We start from the raw sequence: 21559 nt of genomic DNA, 5'->3' as shown, positions 1-21559 counted from the left end.
ATTAAATGAGGGTGAACTTTGAAACAAGTCAATATCACATATAGATAGGTTTTAATTGAAACACATGCATTTAATATAAAAGGGAAGGTTTAGGAAGTGATAGTGCTAAAAGATTTACTTGCAGATGGATAGATTATTAGACCTAGTTTTGCAAAATCTTTTAATGATCAAAAAGTCAGTGTGGTTTTGAATTCTGAACTAGATTTGGACATGTATGTATATATATAAAATTTATTTTTTTAACAGAACAGTTTTTCATCAGAAAACACTAATCCATTGAAGAAGCGACATTACTATAGGAATGTGGTAGGTGAGGGAGAACTTCATTTGGAAAAGATTCCATGTATCTAAGGTTATTCTCTCTTTTTGCCTGATGGTCACGGCATACTACTGGGCTATGAAAAATTACTGTTAAAGTCCTCGGTCTGGCTTCCTCTTGCAATCCATGCTCTTAAGTGCAAACTGGCTGTTCTGCTGCTGGCCCTGATTCATACTGTATGAATTATTTACTAGAACATGAACTCAAAGCTGGGTCTTCTTCATATTGGGTGAGTGGTCTAACCATGTGTCTGTAGGCAGCACCTCTGCCTCTTTATATGTTTATGAAGACTGAACGAGGTCCTGTAAAAGATATAGACAGATCCCTATGTCCACACCAGCCTGGGAAATCACCTGAAATATGTAAGAATTGGGAGACAGGGGGATGACAGTGAAGTCCTTTAGTGTGGGTCCTCTAATTGTTGGCTCCTTTTCCATTAAGAATGTCATCTAAAGGGTTTATTCTTGTTTTGGTTCAGAACGCAATCTTTCTTTTAGGTCTGGGATTCAAAATGTTTCTGCCTCTTCTGTCCTCCACATTTGAGCAGAGCTCTAGTTTCCTTTCTCACCAGCTGTATCTGTGATTATCTTGTGGGGGTTTTTTGTGTTTCCTAGACAAATTGGCTAATAAATTGGAATTCTGAATGAAATTTAACTTTAGTTTTCAATCCTGAGTATTGCAGTGGTCAGGAAAATGCTTTGCATGAGTTTTGGTGGCAGAGTGTGTGTGTAAAAGTGGGATATTTTTCCCCTTTTCCTCAGCCTAGCATGACGTGACAATGGAAAGTTTCTTTTCCTCTTACTGCTAACAGTCCACACATTGATGCCTGATAGGAAAAATAATGCTCTCAAGGTTACCATGTTTTTCATATGTATATACACTGTGAGTTATCTCTGGCTTGAGAGTTTTGTTTGTTTTTAAACGTGGGCGAAGTCAAACTCTGTGGTTTAGCAGCAGTGTGTATTGTGCATGTAGAGATAAAAGGAGAGAAGTTTTATTCCAGGGTTCCTTCCTCAGTAGTATCCTGGTCTCTTGTGGCTTGTTTGCTCTGTGGATATGAGTTTTCTGTGAACATGAACTTTTTTTTTTAAAAGAACTTTTTAAGGGCTCCAAGTTACCTGAAGCAGAGGTTATATATGTGCAAATACAGTGCTATTATTCTAGGCCTCTGGGATATTATTGCTCTACAAAATATACGGAGGCTAATAGAAATGGCTGTTTCGTGACGTACCATGTACTGTGTGCTACTTTGGGACTATAAAACTTGATTTGCTTGTCAGTCTAAGCAGACCTAGTACACAGTAAACAACCCATGTAGTAAATCAAGGTGCCATGCACTCACCACAGAAGTAATTTTCAAACAAAATATATATCACCTTCAGTTAGGAGAATATGTGCTAAATATCCCCATTATAAATCACGAGTCAGAATCACAGAAGAGTGATTAGTCAACTTGTGGGTATTTTTCCATTTATATTGCCCTGTAAAAGTAAATAGTTATTTTTCATTTCTTTATCGTTGTTGTTTACAACAAGATCTATTGACTTGGGATTTACCAAGAGTCAGTAACTTTTCATATTGTTGATACTTTCAGATTTCTAATTGTATTGCTATAGAACACAAACCCAAGATAAGACATTTATTTCTTTTTCATTTTCCTCCACCATCCCCCATTTCCCTTCTTTTCACAGAATATCTCCATGCATAACACAGTTGGAGGAGCAATGGCAGGACCTGGATCTCACCAGCTGACAAATACACGGATGCCAAACCACGACACCAGCGTTGTGATTCAACAAGCCATGCCGTCTCCACAGTCCAGTTCGGTCATTACGCAAGCACCTTCCACAAATCGACAGATTGGGTAAATCCATTTCTATTTTCTCATTTCACCAGTTTTCTGGCTCCAGTAGCTGCATGTAGGACCAGACGTTGTCCTCATGGTTCTTAAGGTTCAGCTGCATGCAGGACCAGATGTTGTCCTCGTGGTTCTTGAGGTTATGGAGCTTGCACTTGATCCTGCCAGCATGCGGCAAGGACCCCTGCAACATGCGTTGCAGACTGTGGGGGGAATGGCCAGGATACTACATCTACTCCAGACCTGGCGCTTTGGTTCAAAAGGGCCAGAGTGCTGTATTTACAGGAAAGTCCTGTTTTTTGTTTTTATCTGCTTACATTCAAAGTTCATGTTGTTTCTATAACTGCTCTGGGAAGAAAGGCAGAGTATTTCTGTGGCTGATCCTTTCATTTCCTTCAACGGGAATTCTCGGTGCTCAGTGGGATTAGGCTATTTCCTAGGTACTCTGGTTAATTGAGGAATGCTAGAAGACAAAATAAAAAGACCATCAAGATAAACGGAGTTTGGCACAGCCACCTCTGTGAGCAGTTGCTCAATTTGTGATGATGGATTGATACTTATTCGCATAGATTGACAATATGGATGCTTATTATATTGGTTTGAATGCTGATTGTGTGCTCATGTTTGGAGAACTGCATGTACAAAAACATACGTGTCTTGTACACTTGGTTACTTCCAGCAAACACGAGGTCCTTATAAATCACAATAACTTATTTTCAACTATACAGAAACTGCCCAGATGGTTTTAGGGCACTTTTTTTTTGTCACACAACTCTGATTGATTGATAATTTGGGCGGGTTTATGTATGAAAACATATGGGTTAAAAGGTAGATCAGTGGACTGAGAATGAAGCAGCAGTCTAGATTCATTATCTGTCATTTGTAATTTGGTCACATCTATTATATGATAAGTGCAAAAGCAGTCTCTGTACCCAGTCATTGTATAAATAATTGATGAGCAACTTGCAGTCTCTTCAAAGTAAAACCAAAAAGTGAAATACTGGAATTGAAAACTCAAAATCTAGTTATTCTTAAGTTTTCTTTCAATATTCCTGATGGCTGGGGCAGGATATAGACCACAAGCTCTCCATCTCCCAGTGCTGTGGTGGCAAGGATGGCCCACAGCACTGACTGCTCTGTAAGAGTTACCCAGCCATGCACAGGACATAGATTCCATCCGCTGCCCCAGTTCTGTGCTCCTGGCAAAGCTCCTCTACTTTCCTTTTTACTGCTATTTCAGGATTTGGTTCTTAAAGTAGAAGTCTGATAGTATGCGTAAGATAAACATATTTGATAGATGTGCCTTTGTATGTGTTGCGTATTGACAAAACACAGTGTTCACTGAGATTTCACGTGCAGTACCATTGCCTGTGAATCCAAGAAAGTTGTTGTCTTATCTATGTCCCATTCTGCTCAAAGACAGGGGGCTGGGAGAAAAGGAGGGAGGATGAAACAGTTTATTTTTTAGTTTTAGAAAGAGAAACAGCTAATGCCATTATTTAGGTTAAGGGTGATTAAGCTCCAGTTCAAATTGTGACTTAATAGGTCTGGCGGTAATTATGATCCTAATTAAAAAAAAAAAATCAAACAACTTTTAATACTCAGTGGTGAGGTGTTTTATATGGGACTGTACTTGGCTTCCAAACAATTGTTTCTATATAATGAGAAAAAAACTGCATGTGGTTTTGCAAGACCCTGTCAGTCAGGTTTTAGGTTTGCGTTGGTTCGGGGCCATGGTGATTAGAATCTCCGAAGTTGGAGGGGTTGACGATAAAAAGGCCTATTTCCTAGTCAGTGGTGAGTGTCTCGTTTGGGAAACTTTGTCATGACATATCTTAATTCTCCCCTGTGACTGAATCACACAAACATTTCTTAAGTCTGAGTCTAAAGCTGCTCTATTGGGAGGCAATTGTCAGCATTTTAGTCTCTGTGTGAGTTGGTGTGTGAATGGGACTTATGGTGTGACCTCCAGCATACTCTGTTCCCCATTCTTCCCTCTTCCTAGGAGGTTTTGTTTTTTGTTCATGGTGTGTCCTAGGAGATAATTGCTGCATTTTGGACTTCATCTACTTGCCAAAGTGTTGAGCATCCTTGTTTGTCTTCTTTTCCTTCAGTCTTTTCCCTGTGGTGCCTGTTTTATTTATTCAAAGAACATATCTTGTCATTTCCATTTATCTTCATCTTATCCTTCTCAACGTGCTAAGAATTATATCCAGGACTCATTCACAAGGAATACAGACTGGACAATGGTTTCGATATTAGGCAACTGAAGAAAAATCCAGATGGATTCAGAAAATGTTTGAGTTCTGCAACGTTTGGTGGTTTTGGTTTGGCCTTACAAAGTTGAGATGGTTCAGCTTTTTAACAAGCCCATGTTCTGAGGTGCTCAAATCAGTGGGTTTGGGTTGGGTTCCCCCTTTTTTAAAAAAACATCTGAAGCTGCCCCAAAGGGTAGATGAGTCCTCACCATGAAGAATTATGCCAGGGAATATGCCTTTTAATGAACAATAAAAACAGCAGAGAGCAACTGGGTAAAACTCTCATTGAGCTAGTTCTGTAGGACCAGGATCAAGCCCTAAAGGTTATATAGAACCATCTTGTAGCAATATTCTGATTTTTATCACAACCACAAATATTTTAGTGTCAGACTATGGCCAAGCCACCTGCAAATGTTTGTGATGGCCGTACTCCAATGAAAACAGAGAACAGCAATGAAAGTCTTCATTTAGACCCTGCTCGTAAGCTGTGCTCCAGTAACAGAGAATGGGACCCACCTGTGCCCGCACACAGCTCGTTTCATGGTGAGGAGTGGGTGAGTTCACAGCAGCTGATGTTCCCGAGGGATGTATTTTTTTCCTACTTTTTCCTCTCTCCTTCTCTTTTTTCTTCCCTCTCCCTCTATCCCTCCCTCTCTCTTTTTTTTTTTTTCCCCTACCCCCTCCTCTGGCTTTGGGGGCTTGCATATAAAATGAGATATTGACACAAGGCATGGGAAAACATGACAGAATGAGGGTTGTTGGGCAAGCCTTACTGGCACAGTGTATATACACACATTGTTTCAGGTATTAAGCTTCAGCTACTACTGAACAGGCATCCTGCCAGATTAATCAGAAAAAGGGAAGAGCATGAAGGTTAATAACTTAAAAAATAAGACAGGGTGCAGCCCCACTTTCCTCCCACCATGTACCTGGTTGAGAACAAACAGCAACATTATCATTGCAGCAAACTGGCAGGTTCGTATAAAGGTCCCAGATAGTATTTATGCGGTCAGGCAGTCTCTAACCTCCTTGCTATCCCTCCTCACCGCCCCCGCCCCCCCCCCCCCCCCCCCCCCCCCCCCCCCCCCCCCCCCCGCCAAGCCTTTAGCATGTGGGAGGAATGCTGTAACTAGTAACTACTTGTGCTGACGAAAAATCAGTTGAGGAACACTTAGCAGTGAAGGGTGTCTTTGGCTGATTAATAGCACATCATTTGGAGATAAGATACATGGAGGAAAAGCAGTAAGGCATATGGAGGAAGAGGAGAAAAAATGATATAAGACATACATTTCTCAAAGGTATAGAAAGGCAGATAAGCTGAATCAGCTCAAGATATGGGACTCTGAACTAGGCTGTACAATAGCAATGTTTGTCTTCTTTTTTTTAAATAACTCCATTTTTTACAGTGACTGAGTATTCAGCAATGCATGTGAAAATTATGGTCAGACAAATTGGTGACAACACAGTACAGTGGTTGCTTTATCTGGGCATATCTTTTGCTAGATAGGATGTCTTTTTCAGACCAGCAAAGACTGTAGGTGGCTGCAGCCTAATAGCTCTGCTTTCCTGGAGAAGGCAACCTGCTGCTGTTTTTCAAGCGAGTAGCAGACATGGCTAGTAATTATTCCAGCTTGAAACTCACTAGTACAACTCTGTAGCTGACAGGGAACATGGGGATTCAGGGTTGTCCCAGATCCAGCAAGTTGTTAACACTGTAGTAAGTGGAGAGGGAGATGCGAGTCCAGGTTCAGTGAACTCAGGCTCCAGAGTGGACATAGAGCACTAACCATGTGATGTAGATTATCTGTTTTCAAAGTGTTGTAGAGCATTTTAATCAAGATAACATGGTCTTCTGGCACAGCATCAGAAGGGAAAAATTGCAACCACATTTGGTGAAATGCAAGCAGGTAGGAGAAAGCAACAAAAGGGTTTTGGAAGATGCCTCTGGTGCCTTTATGTACTGAAGAATCATGGTACCAGTGGGAGGACAGCCTTTCAGTCCCCACATGCAGCATTCATTTTAACACCTACACGTTTCCTTCCTGTTTCTCTCTCTTCCCTCTCATGATGCCACACGTCTCTCTCTGTTTCCAGTTTATCATCTTTTCATGGGGTTGAATGCTTTCCAAGCAGAGGGGCATGGGAAATGGAGTGCTCATGAAAACTGCATGTAATGGGACTAACAAAAGTTCGGTGACACAAGGAGGGGCAGACTCATTGTGACTGGCCTTGGGGATTTGGAAAATGAAAAAAAACTTCTCAGCTGTAGTCTTAATCTGAGGGACCCGAGATGGCAGAAGGACAGGGCTCTTCTCTGGCAAGCACAGGAGTTTTACCATAGCAGCAAGCTATCTGATACTGCAGCTGCTGGTTGAGTTCTTAGAATATCCTGCTATCATTCTTTATAGCTTGAGGAAACAGAAAAGACTCGTGTAAGAGACGTTCATGGGCAGAAACCGTTCCATAATGCAACTAGTTCTGGGAAGGCACTTGGAATAGGCTGGTAAATCAGAAGGGTCTTTGTACGTGCCAAAGACAGTCTCTCTTTAAGCTCCTAGTAAGTTAGAGGAGTTGAGGCATCAAAGAGGCCATGGAATGATGTGCTTTTATTAAATTCAAAGACCAGTTCCCTTTCCAGGAAACCTGGGATAAAAGCCTCTGTTCCAACTCATGTATTTGAACTGAAGCACCACAGTATGTTGTGAGATGAGAAGAAATGTGCAGTGAGAGATGAAGTATCAAATGACCTCTTGGTTGCTTGATCAGGTCCATTCCGTAGCCTTGGTTATGCAGGATGTAAGAACGTCAGTTAGATCACTGGAAGGGGAGGAAAAGGAAGAGGTGGGAAGAGAGAGCATCTGACAGTGTCATTCTGTCCAAATATTTCTGTCTTTGTACTCAAAGTTGGGCTTTGTTCCCTGTTTAATGCTCCTCCTTCTTGTTCTTCTGTTCATGCTAATACATGTTTTCTGTAGTGCCTTCTACTACATTGACCTTGGCCAACCTTAACATAGAATCCCATCTAGCCGTATGTGCACAGCAGCCACGAGTGCCTGGGAAGCTCAGGTGAATTACTTAGGAAATTATTACAAGTGAGCCATTCACAGAAACAAGTTCTCTCATAGCTTATGGCTAGTAGACAGGGTGATGGAGGAGAAAATGGAGTCTGATAGATGGATCCTCTCAAGCCATTTCATCCCTTTTAGCTAGCTGCTGCCCAGGTCCACACATTGACTTGCAGACCGAACCGTGCCGCTCTGTGTGACGTTTGGAAGCTCTGTCTGCTCCCCAGCCTCCCCTGTTGTTGTTTGCATCGGCATGTACAGGAGCTGCTGAGTCACTGCTGAGTCAGGAAGAAATTGAGCAAACGGCACCGGTCTGTGTGTCAGACACAGCACAAAGGGGTGATTGTTGACGACATCTCCCTTCTATCCCCAACCACATGCTCTCGTGCCTTCCCAAAAACTCTTTCTTGCTGTAAGGTCTAAGGAGGGATTGGAAAGTACTGACATATATCAAGATGACTTTCAGGGGACTGAAAGGAGGATCATTAGCCAGGTAATAAATAGCCTGTCAACCAGGAATGGAGACGGTTTAGTGTGTTTCTTATCTGCCTTGAAGTCAACTATAATCCTGAAAGTTACGTGCTTGTTACACATGTTGGTTAAATTTATTAATGAAGGCAGTATCTTATCCCTCATACTTTCTACTTGACAAAAGTCCTAAGCTTATTAGAAATGTTGCTTGTTCACACCAACAGCACTGAAAAAAAAGCGTCAGGGATATTGTGCAACTTGCTGGCCACTGACTCTTACTGGGATTGTTGTCTTTTATTATGGAGAGAAACCAGCCCTCTCCCTCTCCCGATGGTTGTTTCAGATAGGTAGCGAAACCACGCTCAAGCCAATCCTTATATGAGTGGTTTCTGAGAAATAGATCGTGATATTTCCGTTCTGGAAAGCTCATCCCACCCAAGAACTATAGGAAAGCAAGGTCAGAGTAGTGTACTGCACCCATAACTGTATCTTAACAGACATAGTGAGCTTTCATAGGCATAGGCTGGCTCTCACATCAGAGTAAGTCATAAATAGGATTTAAGTATGATATACAGAACTTGGAGAATACAGCACTGATTGCTTAATTTTAGTGGTTGGTATCTCTTATGTACCTCTCGTATATATATATATATAATACACACTGTATAAATCTTCTTTAAAGGTGTCATCAAAATTTATAGTCAGAGCTTCTGATTTATATGACTCTTTGAACTAAAACAGATGTAAAATCATTTTTGGATGGAAGAGGATCTCAGAGTTGCAGTGAGTTTGACTTGACGGATGAAGCTTTCCTAGACCAGAAATGATCAGTAGAGCTCTGCACAGCCGAATCACATAGCTCTGCTCTTCATCACAGGTTTGCACTTAACATGCCCTGATGCATGATTCCAGCGTGTGTTTTATCCAAGTGTCAGCCTGTTTGACAGGTAACTAAGCCGCAGTAAAACACTAACTCAAACAATATAGACTTTGTGTGGTGTAAGGCTTTTTTTTTAAATTTTTTTTTTTTATTATTTCTTTTCTTTTTAAGAGAGTAATTTGCAGGTTCCAGAGAAGGAGCAAGCTTTGGGATGTTGCCTCACACCATGTTAGTTCAGAGAAGGGCTTAAATGTTTGCTGGGGGTGGCACAACGGCTATAATGATGGAGTATAAGTGAAGAGCTTTATGTGCGAAGAACTCTGATGAAAATTTAGTTGCTCGCTAGGAAGTTATGTTTGTATCTGTTTCAGTAAGGGAATTGTCATTGATGGGGTGAACAGAAACCACCTTGATTTTGCATTGTTTGTCTTGCCAGTGTATGTTTTGAACACTTTCAAAGGGATATAAAAACATACTATAAGTTAGTAAACTACTATAAGTTAGGGAAATGTTAATTTTATTTCTTTTTTTTTTTACCAGCTGGTACCTGGCTAAAAACCAGTGACAATAGTTCAGAGAAAAATGCCTGGGGGAAAACACGGAAATTATAGACTGCATAAAGTGGATGGAACCTATTTTACCACCTGTAAAAGTGGGCCTCCTTATTAATTGATGAGTTGAGTTTTAGAAATCAGTGGTACAGTATGGTCTCATGTAAGGCATATAAATGGTTTTGTTTATACTTATGGACAGGCCAAATATGCATTTGAAAAAAACCCAACAAACCCCACACCAAAACCCCGATATAATTTAAATCAAAAGCATAGATAAATCTAAGATGACAACATCACCAAAATGACTTCTTTTAAACCAATGAAATTATGCTTGATTTAGAGGGAAAAATATTTTAAATAAATCTGTCATTTTGGAGACCTTCTGGCAAAGTTCCACATGGTAAATCATAATTTTAAATTCTCTTAGCAATGTTTAGTAACAAATTGCTAGGAGCTGGTGACTAGACAAAACCTGCAGGTAGATTGAGAATTTATTTAGATGAGTGCAGGAAGAGTGTTCCTCGGAAGAAGGAACAAACTAGAGAGTGTGTTTTAGAAACATTCGCTGCTGTGAGCATCTGTATTCTGCCAACAGAGACCTTTATTCTGAGCTCACATAAATGAAGTGGAATTTTGCCAGTAAAAGAAGGGGTTGTGTTACTCCAGTTGTAGGATCCAGGTCCTAATTGGTTTATGAAATGAAGGGGGCAATCTTGGAGCTATTACCAGCTTCCTCTGCTGCAAGTGAAGTGAATCGCAGCTGTTCTGATAGGGTCCATAAAAACTTGGCGAGGTAATAAAATGTTTTCAGTGGACAATTCTCCAAATGAGTGAAATCCAAATTCCTAGCTTATTTGATAGTCTTTAGAGAATTGTATATACTTCCTGGGGAATTCTGATTTAGATTATGTTACTTTTATCTAGTTCTTTAACCATAGCATGCAGGCTGACTGATGCTGTAAATGTAAGGGCTCAAACTAACATTCCTACTTTTTTTTAACCCTACAAATTGAAATACAGTGTGTACATATCAACTATTTGATATAAGAAAAAAGTTGTGCCTGTTGTTCGTTTTCTACCTTTTCTTGCTTGCGTCTCTATACTTTTCTATGATGTCCCCCATCTCTTGCTCTTTTTTTGTGAGTTAAAAATAGGCACAGTTAGCATCAAATGGTCCTAGACAAATTCTTTGGTGCTTCTATTCCCATGATTTCTTTAATGAAAATGGTAGCTTTTGATCTTTGTAAGTTTTCTTCAAGCAACTTAAAATTTTCTAGACCTGGACAGAAGTCAGGATATGCTAATCCTGACTTCTTATTAGAGCAGTTGTTCTGAACCATTTGTTCAGTTCATGGCGATTTGGAGAGTGATTATGTACATCTAATAGTCCCTTAAGATCCCTGGCATGGGTTCAAGTACAACCTGACATTTTTGGTATCATTGTATATGTTGAAGAATTCACAGTTTTCCGTGAGGACCATTTAGTCAGCGTTCGTTTAGAATTCTGTTCTCAGCATTCTCAGCACTAAGCATTTTTCTTTAGGGTCTGGATGCCTTTAAACATTTTTTTTTTTTCACCCTCACAGAAATGTCTGTGATTTCCCAGGTAAAGACAGGATTACCTCACCTTTGAAAGTACGATGACCTAAAAAGGATACAAATAGAGAACATACTGTGAAGCTTCTTAGAGTAATGAATTGGGTTTCCAGTTGGTTAAATCTCAGCCGGTTGGGCTTGAAGCTGACACTGCTGTGAGAATCCATTTTCACACCTGAAGCGGAGCATTTATACAACATACCATGGAAGCTTCTCCCTTTATATCACTCCTGTATGGTGGATGTAGGTTGTCATATCTTAGATAGGCTGCTGCCTCTGGTGTCTAGACAGCAACCATGCCATTGCACTTCAGCTGCAAGGTGCTGCCTGGGCAGCCTCTGATCTTCAAGGAGTGCGACTAGGAAGCAAGTGCTAGCCACAGCTGAGTGCCTGGCTTCCTTTTCTTGGCAGGTGGTTTCTCATACTGCATGTCCCAGGCTTGTAATATGTGGTAGGGTTGTCCCACGTATTGCATGGGAAGATGTTTGAGAGATGCACAGATCTGAATGGTGATGCTCTTTTGGAGTATCTGGGCAGAGCTGCATCCAGGAAGCTTCCTTGGCATCCTCATGGGGAAACCTTGTGTTTTCAGCAAGTGTTTTTGCACTGTTACCGGAAACTGCCCCTGGAGAGATGAACTGCTGCCTTAACGTGCCTGAAGGAATCTCTCTGTGGATATGGTGGACTTCATTAATTCATTATTACTGGGAGTTGTTGATGTAACTTTTTTGGGCAGCACATGTAAATGAGCATTATGAAAGTGGATAAAAGGCAGCAGTAGTTTTTAGATACTCAGTCAAACCAGAAGGTCTGTTAAACTCAACAGGCTGTTATGGATGTCTGATCCTGGCTGAAATACTGCTGCAACATTTGGGGACATGAACTGCACCTAGCAAATGAAGGAGACCAAATTTGAACCAATTTCCTATTATTTCTCTCAATTTATGCTTGTTTTGAGTACTTTCATTTGTCTGAGGTTACATGGCACAGGTATTAAACTAAGTCCATACTGAAGATACGTGGTCAATAGATTATAAAACCAGAGCCGCTTAATACATATACCAAGTGGAAGTGTCGTGTGGAAAACTTTACCTCTTTACAATTAATTTCCTTTTTAGCCTGTTTTAATTTCTTTTTTCTCTGCAGTCCATTCCAGGCCCACAGAGGAAAGAGACCTAGAATGTCTTTGAATTGTTTCGGATCTGTGGGGAAATAAAATAGGAAGCAGAATAATATTTCTACTGTGAAGTAGCAAAGAAAGTTGGAAGAAAGCAGTTAGTGAGTTCCCTTTGTGCCATACTGAATGGATGTGGAGAAAGATATGGATTCTGGGCTCCACAACAGGGAAGAAATCCATACTTGCTTCCAAATTTTCCCCTGGCCTCTATATAGTTCTATTGTTCCAATAAGAAGTTTGTGACTCAAAGGATTTATTCAAAATCTATATAAAACATAATAGGCAAAGTTCATTCCAGAAGCCATCAAGTGAAACTGTATTTCTCTGTAGGGAAAGCTGGGGTCCCTTCCAGTCTGGTCTTTTTCTGTACACAGCCTAGTAGCATGGAGCTTTTTGTTGCGCATCAAGGGTTGTGGGGCCCTAACTCCTATAAAGCAAATGCTAGAAACAATACTGGACCCAAGTAGAATCCATAAATGCAGAGGGAAGCAAAAACCTGTATATAAAAGAAAACAGGGGTTGAGAACAAAAGCAAAAAACCACATTTCAAACCTCAAAGGAAAAAAAAAATTTTTTTTTTTGAGGAAACGTCCTTGGAAATGTTTAATTTTCCTTATGACCAAGTTGGGAAGCTGTAAGAGGTGTCCTTGAAGACAGTGTAAATGACTCCGAGCCAAAAAAACTATTCCATGTTGGCAATAAAAACCCGCCACTGATGTATACATTTCCTTCTTACTCCTCCTGCTTGCCCATTATACGAACAGGAAAATAAAGACACCCCTGCCATGTTTACAGGCCCTGCCTTGTTATTTGTATGATGGACAGAGAGCTAAAAGCTGTAATGCCAACACTGCTTATTGGAAAAACCTGGAACTAATTAAGGGACCTCGTTTGTTAGTGCTCATATGTTCACTGGTGGAAATTATTTGGGAGAACAGTTCTACCAGTACAGAACAGTGCTCTGTAATAGAACTGTAGAAAAATGACAAAGGAAACAACAGCTTTGGGGGAATAGGATGAAAAAATTAACCTAAAAAAATTTACTACATTGGCTTTGAAAGTCAATTTTTTTTGTCTTCCAGTGGGGAAAGAGAAATGTAATTTGCCTGAACTAAAGGATGACTTGTAATGTTTTTACTTGTTAATGATTTACTTACTTGAATGAAACTTATGAATTGCAGTGGAAGTTTCAGTTGAGTAATTTTCAATATTGGGTTATGTTATTTTATTACTGGGTCTGCTGAGTGTTCCTTTCTACGGTATCTTCTTCCAACAGCTATGAGCACTGTGAATCTTTTTCATGCTACTTTTTCAAAATCCAGGCATCCCAAAACCAAGAAAACAAGATATCCAGGCAAAGAGACTTTTAGTATTTCAGCACGCTGCTCCCTTTCTCCCTACATTTCTCCTGAGCTGTCGACTTAATTCCAGATCTGCTCCCACAAGCCGATACAGGTCTTGTTTACAAGTTGGGTCACAGGATACGAAGTGAGCAAACGTACAGTGCCTTCCTTGTGCTTGCTGAGATCTGATGTGCTTTTCTGGATGGGAAGCATCACTGCTGTCGTTTCACTCCAGAAAGGCATATGGCATAACACGGTGCAACAGAGGTGAGAGTTGATGAGTAAATGATGAGTCATTGTCATTAAGGCAACACAGTGTATTGTCAGAAGAAAAAAAGCAAACAACAATCTGAAATCAGTTGAACATCAATCTCTGAAGATTTCAGGCTTTGTTGTAATTTCTATTTGCAGTCGCTTCTGGATCACGTAGTGTGCATTGGATGCATTCTGTTTTGACGTTTGCTGTGACAGTGTAAGGCATACATACGTACACACGCTCCTGCCGGTTTTTTTAGGATACACGATCACTTATGGTTGCACCTAGATGCTCTCTTTTCCTCTGGTTCTCTAGTTTTGCCGAGTTGCAAGGGGGCATGATCTTTTACTACAAGTTCTGACATTTCCACTCCCAGCTCGATGGTGGCTCCAGGGTTCAGACTTGCAGCCTAAAAATGAACTAGGCTAAAGGGCCGTTACTGTCAAGAATAAAGCCATGTACTGTAACTAAGCGTAATCAGTTTGGATCACATTTGCAGATTCTTTGTATTAGCTTTATCAGGTCGGGCCATCAGAGAGCAGATAGACAGGTAAGACTGAAAGACCTCTGAACCCAATTAAAGTTGTACCACAAAGAAATCAAATTCATGTGGTTTACATTTCAGAAAGTTACATTTGGTGGGCTGTACTTACTTTTATTCTGTAACCTAATGCAGACCATGTGAACATTTGAAACGCTTTTAACAGTTAAACCAGCTCAAATAACACAGAACCAGAGCAGCAATAAAGAATGAATTAAGACTGATTGCAACTACAGCCAAATTTTTTTCCTCTTAAAGAAATATAAATAAGTGATAGATTTAAAAATGACCACATATATATATATGGTAATTTTATCTTCACCTTTTAGCACAACAATAGCCATTCTCTTATCTTTTAAAATAAATGTTTGGTTTAAAAAGAAATCCTAAACCTACAGTCTTTTATTTGCAATGTTTTGGGGTGAGTTTGGATGTGCCATGGAACTACTGATATTCCCATTGATGCACGTAGTTTGGGGACTGGTCGTACAGCTCTGAGATAATCCCGAGGAACTGACATTTAAAATACTTGGCACAGTAAGAGCACGAGTGTGTGAGGATAAGAAAATAGGTGTCTTATATTGCAGTCCCTTTTCTTAAAACCGATAGATGTGTGTGCAGCTCTTCGTTCACAAACACTCCTTGCTTGCTGACATTACATAGGCCTTATGTGTGGACCAAATAGAGCTTCAACTGATGCAGACTGGTATGTGTTCAGTTTCTCTATTTGCTGAACAAAGAGCCTGAATGAAAGTCCCAAAGCCTCTGGAAGACCTGGCTGGAGGTGGACAGTGCCAAATGTGCATATATACTGCATCTAACTTCAGGAAAGTGATCACATCCCAAGGGGGCTAAATGACTGGCTTAGCACCAGGATCATTCAGTGGATCGGTTTCCTCATTTTTGCTCCTTAACCACGATTTTGTGAACTCTGGGAGATCTTCCTGGCACTGGGGGAAGAGATGAGGCCCACAGCTCTTGTTTGTGTTATGTTCTCTCCTGAAGGAAGAACTTCCTAGGGCCCCAACCCTTTCCTAGTATCTCCAAGGCACCAAAATGCAAACCTCATGCCATTCTGCTTTTTGGCACAGAGCCACCCGGCTATCAGCAACTGAGCCCAGCTTCCTGGCTCCAGAGCACGACTGCTAGCCTGGGTGGATATAGCTCGTTTCCCTGAACAGCTGTCCTGATGTGTCTGTGTGTGTAACAGCTTTCCTTGCTGCTCCTTTTGTAGAGATGACCGCTCTGTTGTCTTTGTCCCCCCTTTCCTGAAAGCTTTTGGGGCTCACGTGGCAGAGAGCGTGTTCAGGCATGGGGCTCTCAATTTGACCTGACTGTATCACCGAGATTTTTTTTTTTTTTTTTTTTTTTTTTTTGTGTGTGACTGCTGTTCTTTCTATGGGCCACAGACAGCAATTCAGAAGCTCTCCTCCTCTCCCTGGGGTGGACAGCTTGAAGATCTGCTCTCATGCTGACTTTCCAGGAGCAATTAGAGATGAGAGATCTGTGTTGATTTTTTTTTTTTTTAATTTTACTTTAAAATGTGGCAAAACACTTGTTTTTTGTAAAGGAATGTCCCTTGTATTACCATTCCCAAGTGGTGGCTCATGAAATGCAAGCTGTTTCAAAGCATTAATGCGGGGAGCTGGGGCTGCTATTGTGAATTCTCAGAGGTGCTGGGACTGGGAGAAAAATCTCCATCTGCACCAATGCACAGAGATTTGTCTACTGTGTGGGGACCAGAACTGGTGGAGTGGAAGGGGACGCGCTCCCTGCTCTCTCTTGCTTTTGTTGTATATTGGGCTTGGCAGAGTAGGTCAAGATGCTTGCATGGAACTAGGAAAAGAGGGGTGTGTCATGGGAAGGTTAAAATGGGAAAATGGCTGCTATTCTAACACTGCCTTCTGTCCTCAGAAATTAAGAAAAACAGAAGGCTTTGTCAAGTTCTTTAGAGAACAGACACTGTAATAGGGGAAAATACTTAAGTTCTGATTATAAGAACAACAGAAAATGCATCAAAGAATAGATCAAATCAATTGGATGTTGGACGATGGACAGAAAGCAATGTCAGAAATTATTAAAGTGCTAGCCTGGACCTTTGAGAGTTCACTTTGGTTTCTTGTTTGCTACTGATTTCTTTATGAACTTTGGCAAATTTCTTGGCCTCTCTCGGCCTCAGTTCACCAAGTGTAAAATATGGAAATAAATACTCCCTCACCTTACAAGAATGTTAAAAGGAATGTAGGTATTACAGGAGCAGAAAGTAAATAGGTTCCTCTGATACAATATCTTGAATATTTGATATAATTAAACACCAGGGATTTTTCTGAATATATAGTTCTTTGCCACAGAAATAGAGAAGAATGATAGTATTATGTAATCACGTCTAAAATAATGTACTATTAATTTCCTGAAAGCTAAAATGTATTGCAGAAGATGCTTCAAACAGAGTGAGACAAATTAGAATGCTTATACTAGACTTTCTCCAGACATCGTGATAATCTAGTGCCACCCATGGCAGAGGGGTTGGACTAGATGATCTTTAAAGGTCTCCGTTCTATGATTCTATGATTTGCAGAAAATAAATTTAAATGGGAGATAATTATCAGACATATTTTGTAAAGGCAATGGAATGCTAATACACACAAGAAATAGAACTAAAAGTAATTTCCTTTAACTTTTCAAAATCAAGATAAACCAAGAGCCAATAAACATTAAGATCTGTTTCAAAGGAGTTCAACGTTTTCAACTGTAGGAAGACTTTAATTTTCTTTCTCTCTCTTTTTTTCTTTTTCAATTATAATAAATTTGTTAACGTCCTGTTGAATCAGACATTCACAAATCCTGCAAACACTGATTTTTCTTTTGAAAAAGTATTATGTTTCAGTTATTTTTTCTTTTCTCATTCCGGTTAATTAATTCTGTTATAGCAGCCCCCAAAGACTGTAAAACAGACTCCATTCTTTGCAAAATACTCAAAAAATGAGTTTTATGTCAAGAGAAGTACAAGCCTACAATCCTCTCCCTTGTCTTCAATCTATTACGTGCTTTCTTCTATTGCTTTAGAAGGTATCCATTCATTCATCATCTTTTGTGTGTGTTTTCCTTGTTTTCCCTAGACTGGGCTATGCAAACTGCCTTAGTGGCAGGCAGACTCTGAGGAAGCTTTCTATCCTAATTCCTTTCCATTAATGAAAGTTATGAAGCACTACCAGTGTGCATACTGCCTGTAAAACAGAAGTAAAAGGAAAGCAATGCACTTCTCTAACCCCCCCCTCCTTCCATGGGGCGAGTCGGTCATGCAACAGATAAAAGTGACGCTATGACAAGCAAATGTTGGAGGCGTATCCATGCAGACTATTTAAATCAGACAAAGCTTTTTAGAAAGGAAGAGAATTAAGTTTTCTTGTACATCCAAAGGAACTCTAATGGAAAGTGCCTGCTGAATTCCAGAAGTTCCTCCATGGCCTTCAATGGACGGTCTGCAACGGCCTCACAGGGCAGCAGGAAAGGTAATTAGAGACTATAGAAAAGTGCTGTCTGTGCTCTCATAGCAACAAACCTGAGCTTCTCGTTAGGGTATGAGAATACCAAGCTAAGGAGAGGAAATCTGTTATGCCATAGCCTGGAAATACCCAGCTTCTATGAGCAGGGACACATGAAACACAAACACTAGGTTGTCCAGCAGCCCTTCAAAGTAAAAACCCTTCTAAAATAACTTCCACCTGGTGCACTTTCTAGGCTGAAGAAACACTTCATGCTGCAAGAACACTTCATGTCTTTTGTTTTTTCTAACAAGCTACTAACAGCAGATGAATAATAACACCCTCCAAACAATTAATGCAGCCTGGGGCCTAACCAGAAAAATCATCATTTCCAAAAAGTCCTATTGACAGAACCACTGCAGCAACCTTTCAAAGCTGCACCCACATCCGACGACAACAACAATAAAACACTGTGCTATTTTTCTTACCTCGTAAAGTTGTCATCTCAGCATAGCTAAACATCTGAGTTGCCACCCAGCCCGTAAACATCCTTCTGTGGGGAAGGTTATCAAATAGGTCATTGAGAAGCAGCTCTCACATTATCTAGAGTATTATCTAGAGCCCTCAGATTTCCTGGAGCCCTTTCAATCTGGTTTAAGACATGGTTATGCTACAAAGACACAGCTATTTCTTGGCCATTGCTAGTCTCCCTGATTTATTAGCTTCTGCTAATGGATAAAGACTAAGTGCTCAATCTAATCTGACCTTTCAGACATGCTGGCTGTCAGAGTGCCTTTGCTGGTCACCCTCTCTATTTTACTGGTGTCCCTCTAGGAAAGTGTAGCGATCTAAGAAGGAGAGTACATTCCCCGTGGGTTACCAGCTTTAATTCTGTGCCCTTCGTGACTTCTGGTATTAAATGTGGAATACCAGGCTGCTGCTTCTGGGAACGGGTCCAAGCACTCCACTGTCCTAATCCCCTTCTAGCAGGCACCCATTCAAAGACGTCCCCATTCGGACAGGTAACAGTTTGCACAGCATTTACACCAATTTGACAACCTTCTTTAGTACCTATTTGCCGTGCCAGCCTCTAGCCTGCTGGCTGCCTGTCACTCCCTCCCCTGCTTTCTTCAGGACTGCTAAAACAAGGAGACTGCACAGTCCTCATCTGCAGATTCACTTTTAGAGGTTCTGTAATTGAGTTTTGCTGAGATTAAAATTGAGATTACATAAAATATGGATGCCTTGAAGTATTAAAAAATGAAGTGGCAAGGGAAACTATCTCTAAAGATCAACTTTCCCCATTTAAAAGCAGTGTATTCCCAGATTCTGGGTTTGCTTAAAGACTTCTCTCTCTGCACAGCCAAGCGCCTGCACCTCATCAGCAAACAATGGAAAAGAATCACGTAGCAGGATCCTGCCCAGTTCACATTTATTTAACCCTTTGTCACCAGTATATTCTTTTCACCAGGCATCTTATTTTTGTCTAAAACAGATGCTGGGATTGCTGGTGCCAGAGAGTTAATCTTATTAATAGTTTCTCTGTTTATTGTCAGAAGGACTTGGTTGCACTCTCCTCTCTGGGCCAGTAGGTCAAGGGGTTCAAGTTCCCCACCGAGGCTTGGAGCAAATCTTGGTGCTGACTGTGCACGGAGAGGGGGAATATGCTGCACTGGTACAGACACTGAATTTCCAGTAAGACATTAAGCTGAGGTCTCTCCTATCTTTTTCAAATACACTCCAGGTAGAAACTACCGAACCCCTTCCTCATTTGGGTATTTGAGGGTGCTTCTTTGTACCACAGGATATAGACCTGGTTCCTGGTGCAGCCCTCCCGTCATCCCTGAGGGATGCTAAACACCCGTATCTGCCTGGCTCTGAATGCTGCACATATTAGGACACCGTAGGAGATGATAAAATGATGCAATGTTGCTGTCTAGCACCTTGCTTTGTTAAATCCACTTTTTTATTTTGAGTTGGGAGGAAGGAAAACACAAAAAAAGAAACTCAAGAAAATAAAGAGAGAAAGGTTCAAGTGAACACGTTACCTGACAGCTTTGTTTGGACTCTGTGAACTTGTAACCTCTCTAGTAAGATGAATGTGTTGGGTATAAAAGCCAAATGTTGGCAGCTGCGCTTTACTCCTTTCAAACAACGGAAAGATGTGAGTTTGTGTACCCCACACCAAGCACCTGGGCTCTGGAGAAGGGAGGGCAGTAAGGCTAACTCACCACACTGCCACCCAGCAGGGAAGCGTCCTCTTCCCTTACGTCCCTTAAGGGGGATGGTGGGGAGGCAGAGTTTTAAGGGTCAGGGAGGTGAGCCCGTGCACTTGAGGTACAGGGGACTGACACAGTCACTTCAGACTAGCAGTAAGTGAACAGATTTATGTTGGGAGCAGGAGAGAACGATGAGTCCAAACTCCTTTTCATAGGATGGAGTGATGACTAAGCTTGTAAAAGGGGGAAGGGAAGGGAAGGGAAAGGAAAGGAAAGGAAAGGAAAGGAAAGGAAAGGAAAGGAAAGGAAAGGAAAGGAAAGGAAAGGAAAGGAAAGGAAAGGAAAGGAAAGGAAAGGAAAGGAAAGGAAAGGAAAGGAAAGGAAAGGAGAGGAAAGGAAAGGAGAGGAAAGGAAAGGAAAGGAAAAAAGCTGAGAAAGATGTTTTCTTTGGGCTTTCCCTGGAACTGTCCCTTTGTCTTCACTAAGTGGAAACTTCAGGAGTTCATCTCAGCCTTTCACCCACAACTCCTCTGCGCTAAGAGAAAGCAGCAGAGGGGGTAAGAACGGAAAAGTGCTCATGCTCAAGTGTTTCCAAATGTTTCACAGCCATACACATTTATAGGTTCTCACCCTCCACCCTATCACCACTCCCTCCACATAAAATCAGAGGCTGAGCTCAGGCATCCAGGCAAGAAGGAAGCCTCCTTCTCCTTTCATAGAAACCTGTGTGTCCCAATGCAATGTTTATAATGCACTAGGACTCAGCTAGGACGATTTGCCAAAAGGCAATGTCAAAGAAGTGCTGAAAGAAATGCTGTTCAAAGATTTCCCGGAGAGTCAGGTCATTCAGTGTGAGAAGCAGGCAATTGTCCTTTCTGGGCTCATGGATATAAGGAGCTTCAGCTAGACTGATGAAGGATTAGCAAAACTATTCTCCCACCGTACCCCCTGCCTTCGATACGAAAACAGCAGTTACTCTCCACTCCACTCTGTGTGCAAAACAAGGCTGAAATATGATATTTAAATTATTCCCAAGGATGCATCTGCTGAAAAGGAAGGCACGAGCCAGATCCTCCCTTGTGCTTGTTCTTTGTCACAGTCTTGAATTTTGGATCATTATAAGGAGGGAGAGAACACACACTAATTCCTAACACTGCTAGTGTTTCAATGAGCACTGCTATCAATCATTTAGGTTCTCACTCTTTATTGTATTTGGATAAGTAAAATTGCCAATAGTGCAACAAAATCAGCCAAAGTCAGCCCGCAGAAAAAAACAATAGGATTGAATGTGGTCCATTGTCTATTTCTGTACGGTACAGAAATAGTAAAGCAGCATGAGCGTATGAGAAGAGCTCGTGGTTAGATGGAGCCATGGCACAATGGATGCGGAGCATATAAATACAGGCTGCAATACTGCAGTACCGCTTTGCTGTTGGCTACTTGAATGGCTGGTTGTGTTGCCTGGTTGTTTAAATGTTCTGGGCCTGAGTCCGGCCTCACTGCTGCTATTTGTCTGCTTTATATGGACACTGCGAAG

At 41.1% G+C, this 21559-nt stretch overlaps 1 protein-coding gene across 10 annotated transcripts in view; it reads left to right on the top strand.

Annotated features, from left to right (window-relative positions):
- CREB5 (cAMP responsive element binding protein 5) overlaps nt 1-21559 on the top strand; it is a 261523-nt gene that overhangs the window by 84212 nt on the left and 155752 nt on the right. For all 10 annotated transcript variants that reach the window (XR_012834091.1, XM_075745918.1, XM_075745916.1 and 7 more), the window contains one exon: nt 2011-2183. Coding sequence is in view for 9 of the 10 variants with exons in the window: in XM_075745918.1 (XP_075602033.1) it covers nt 2011-2183 (173 nt within the window). In the remaining variant the exon portion in view is untranslated. The remainder of the gene's footprint in view (nt 1-2010; nt 2184-21559) is intronic.

This window comes from Balearica regulorum, chromosome 2 (assembly GCF_011004875.1).
Source record: "Balearica regulorum gibbericeps isolate bBalReg1 chromosome 2, bBalReg1.pri, whole genome shotgun sequence".
Classification (NCBI taxonomy): Eukaryota; Metazoa; Chordata; class Aves; order Gruiformes; family Gruidae; genus Balearica; species Balearica regulorum.
Note: the sequence above shows the minus strand (reverse complement) of the source record. Positions and strands in the feature narration are given on the sequence as shown.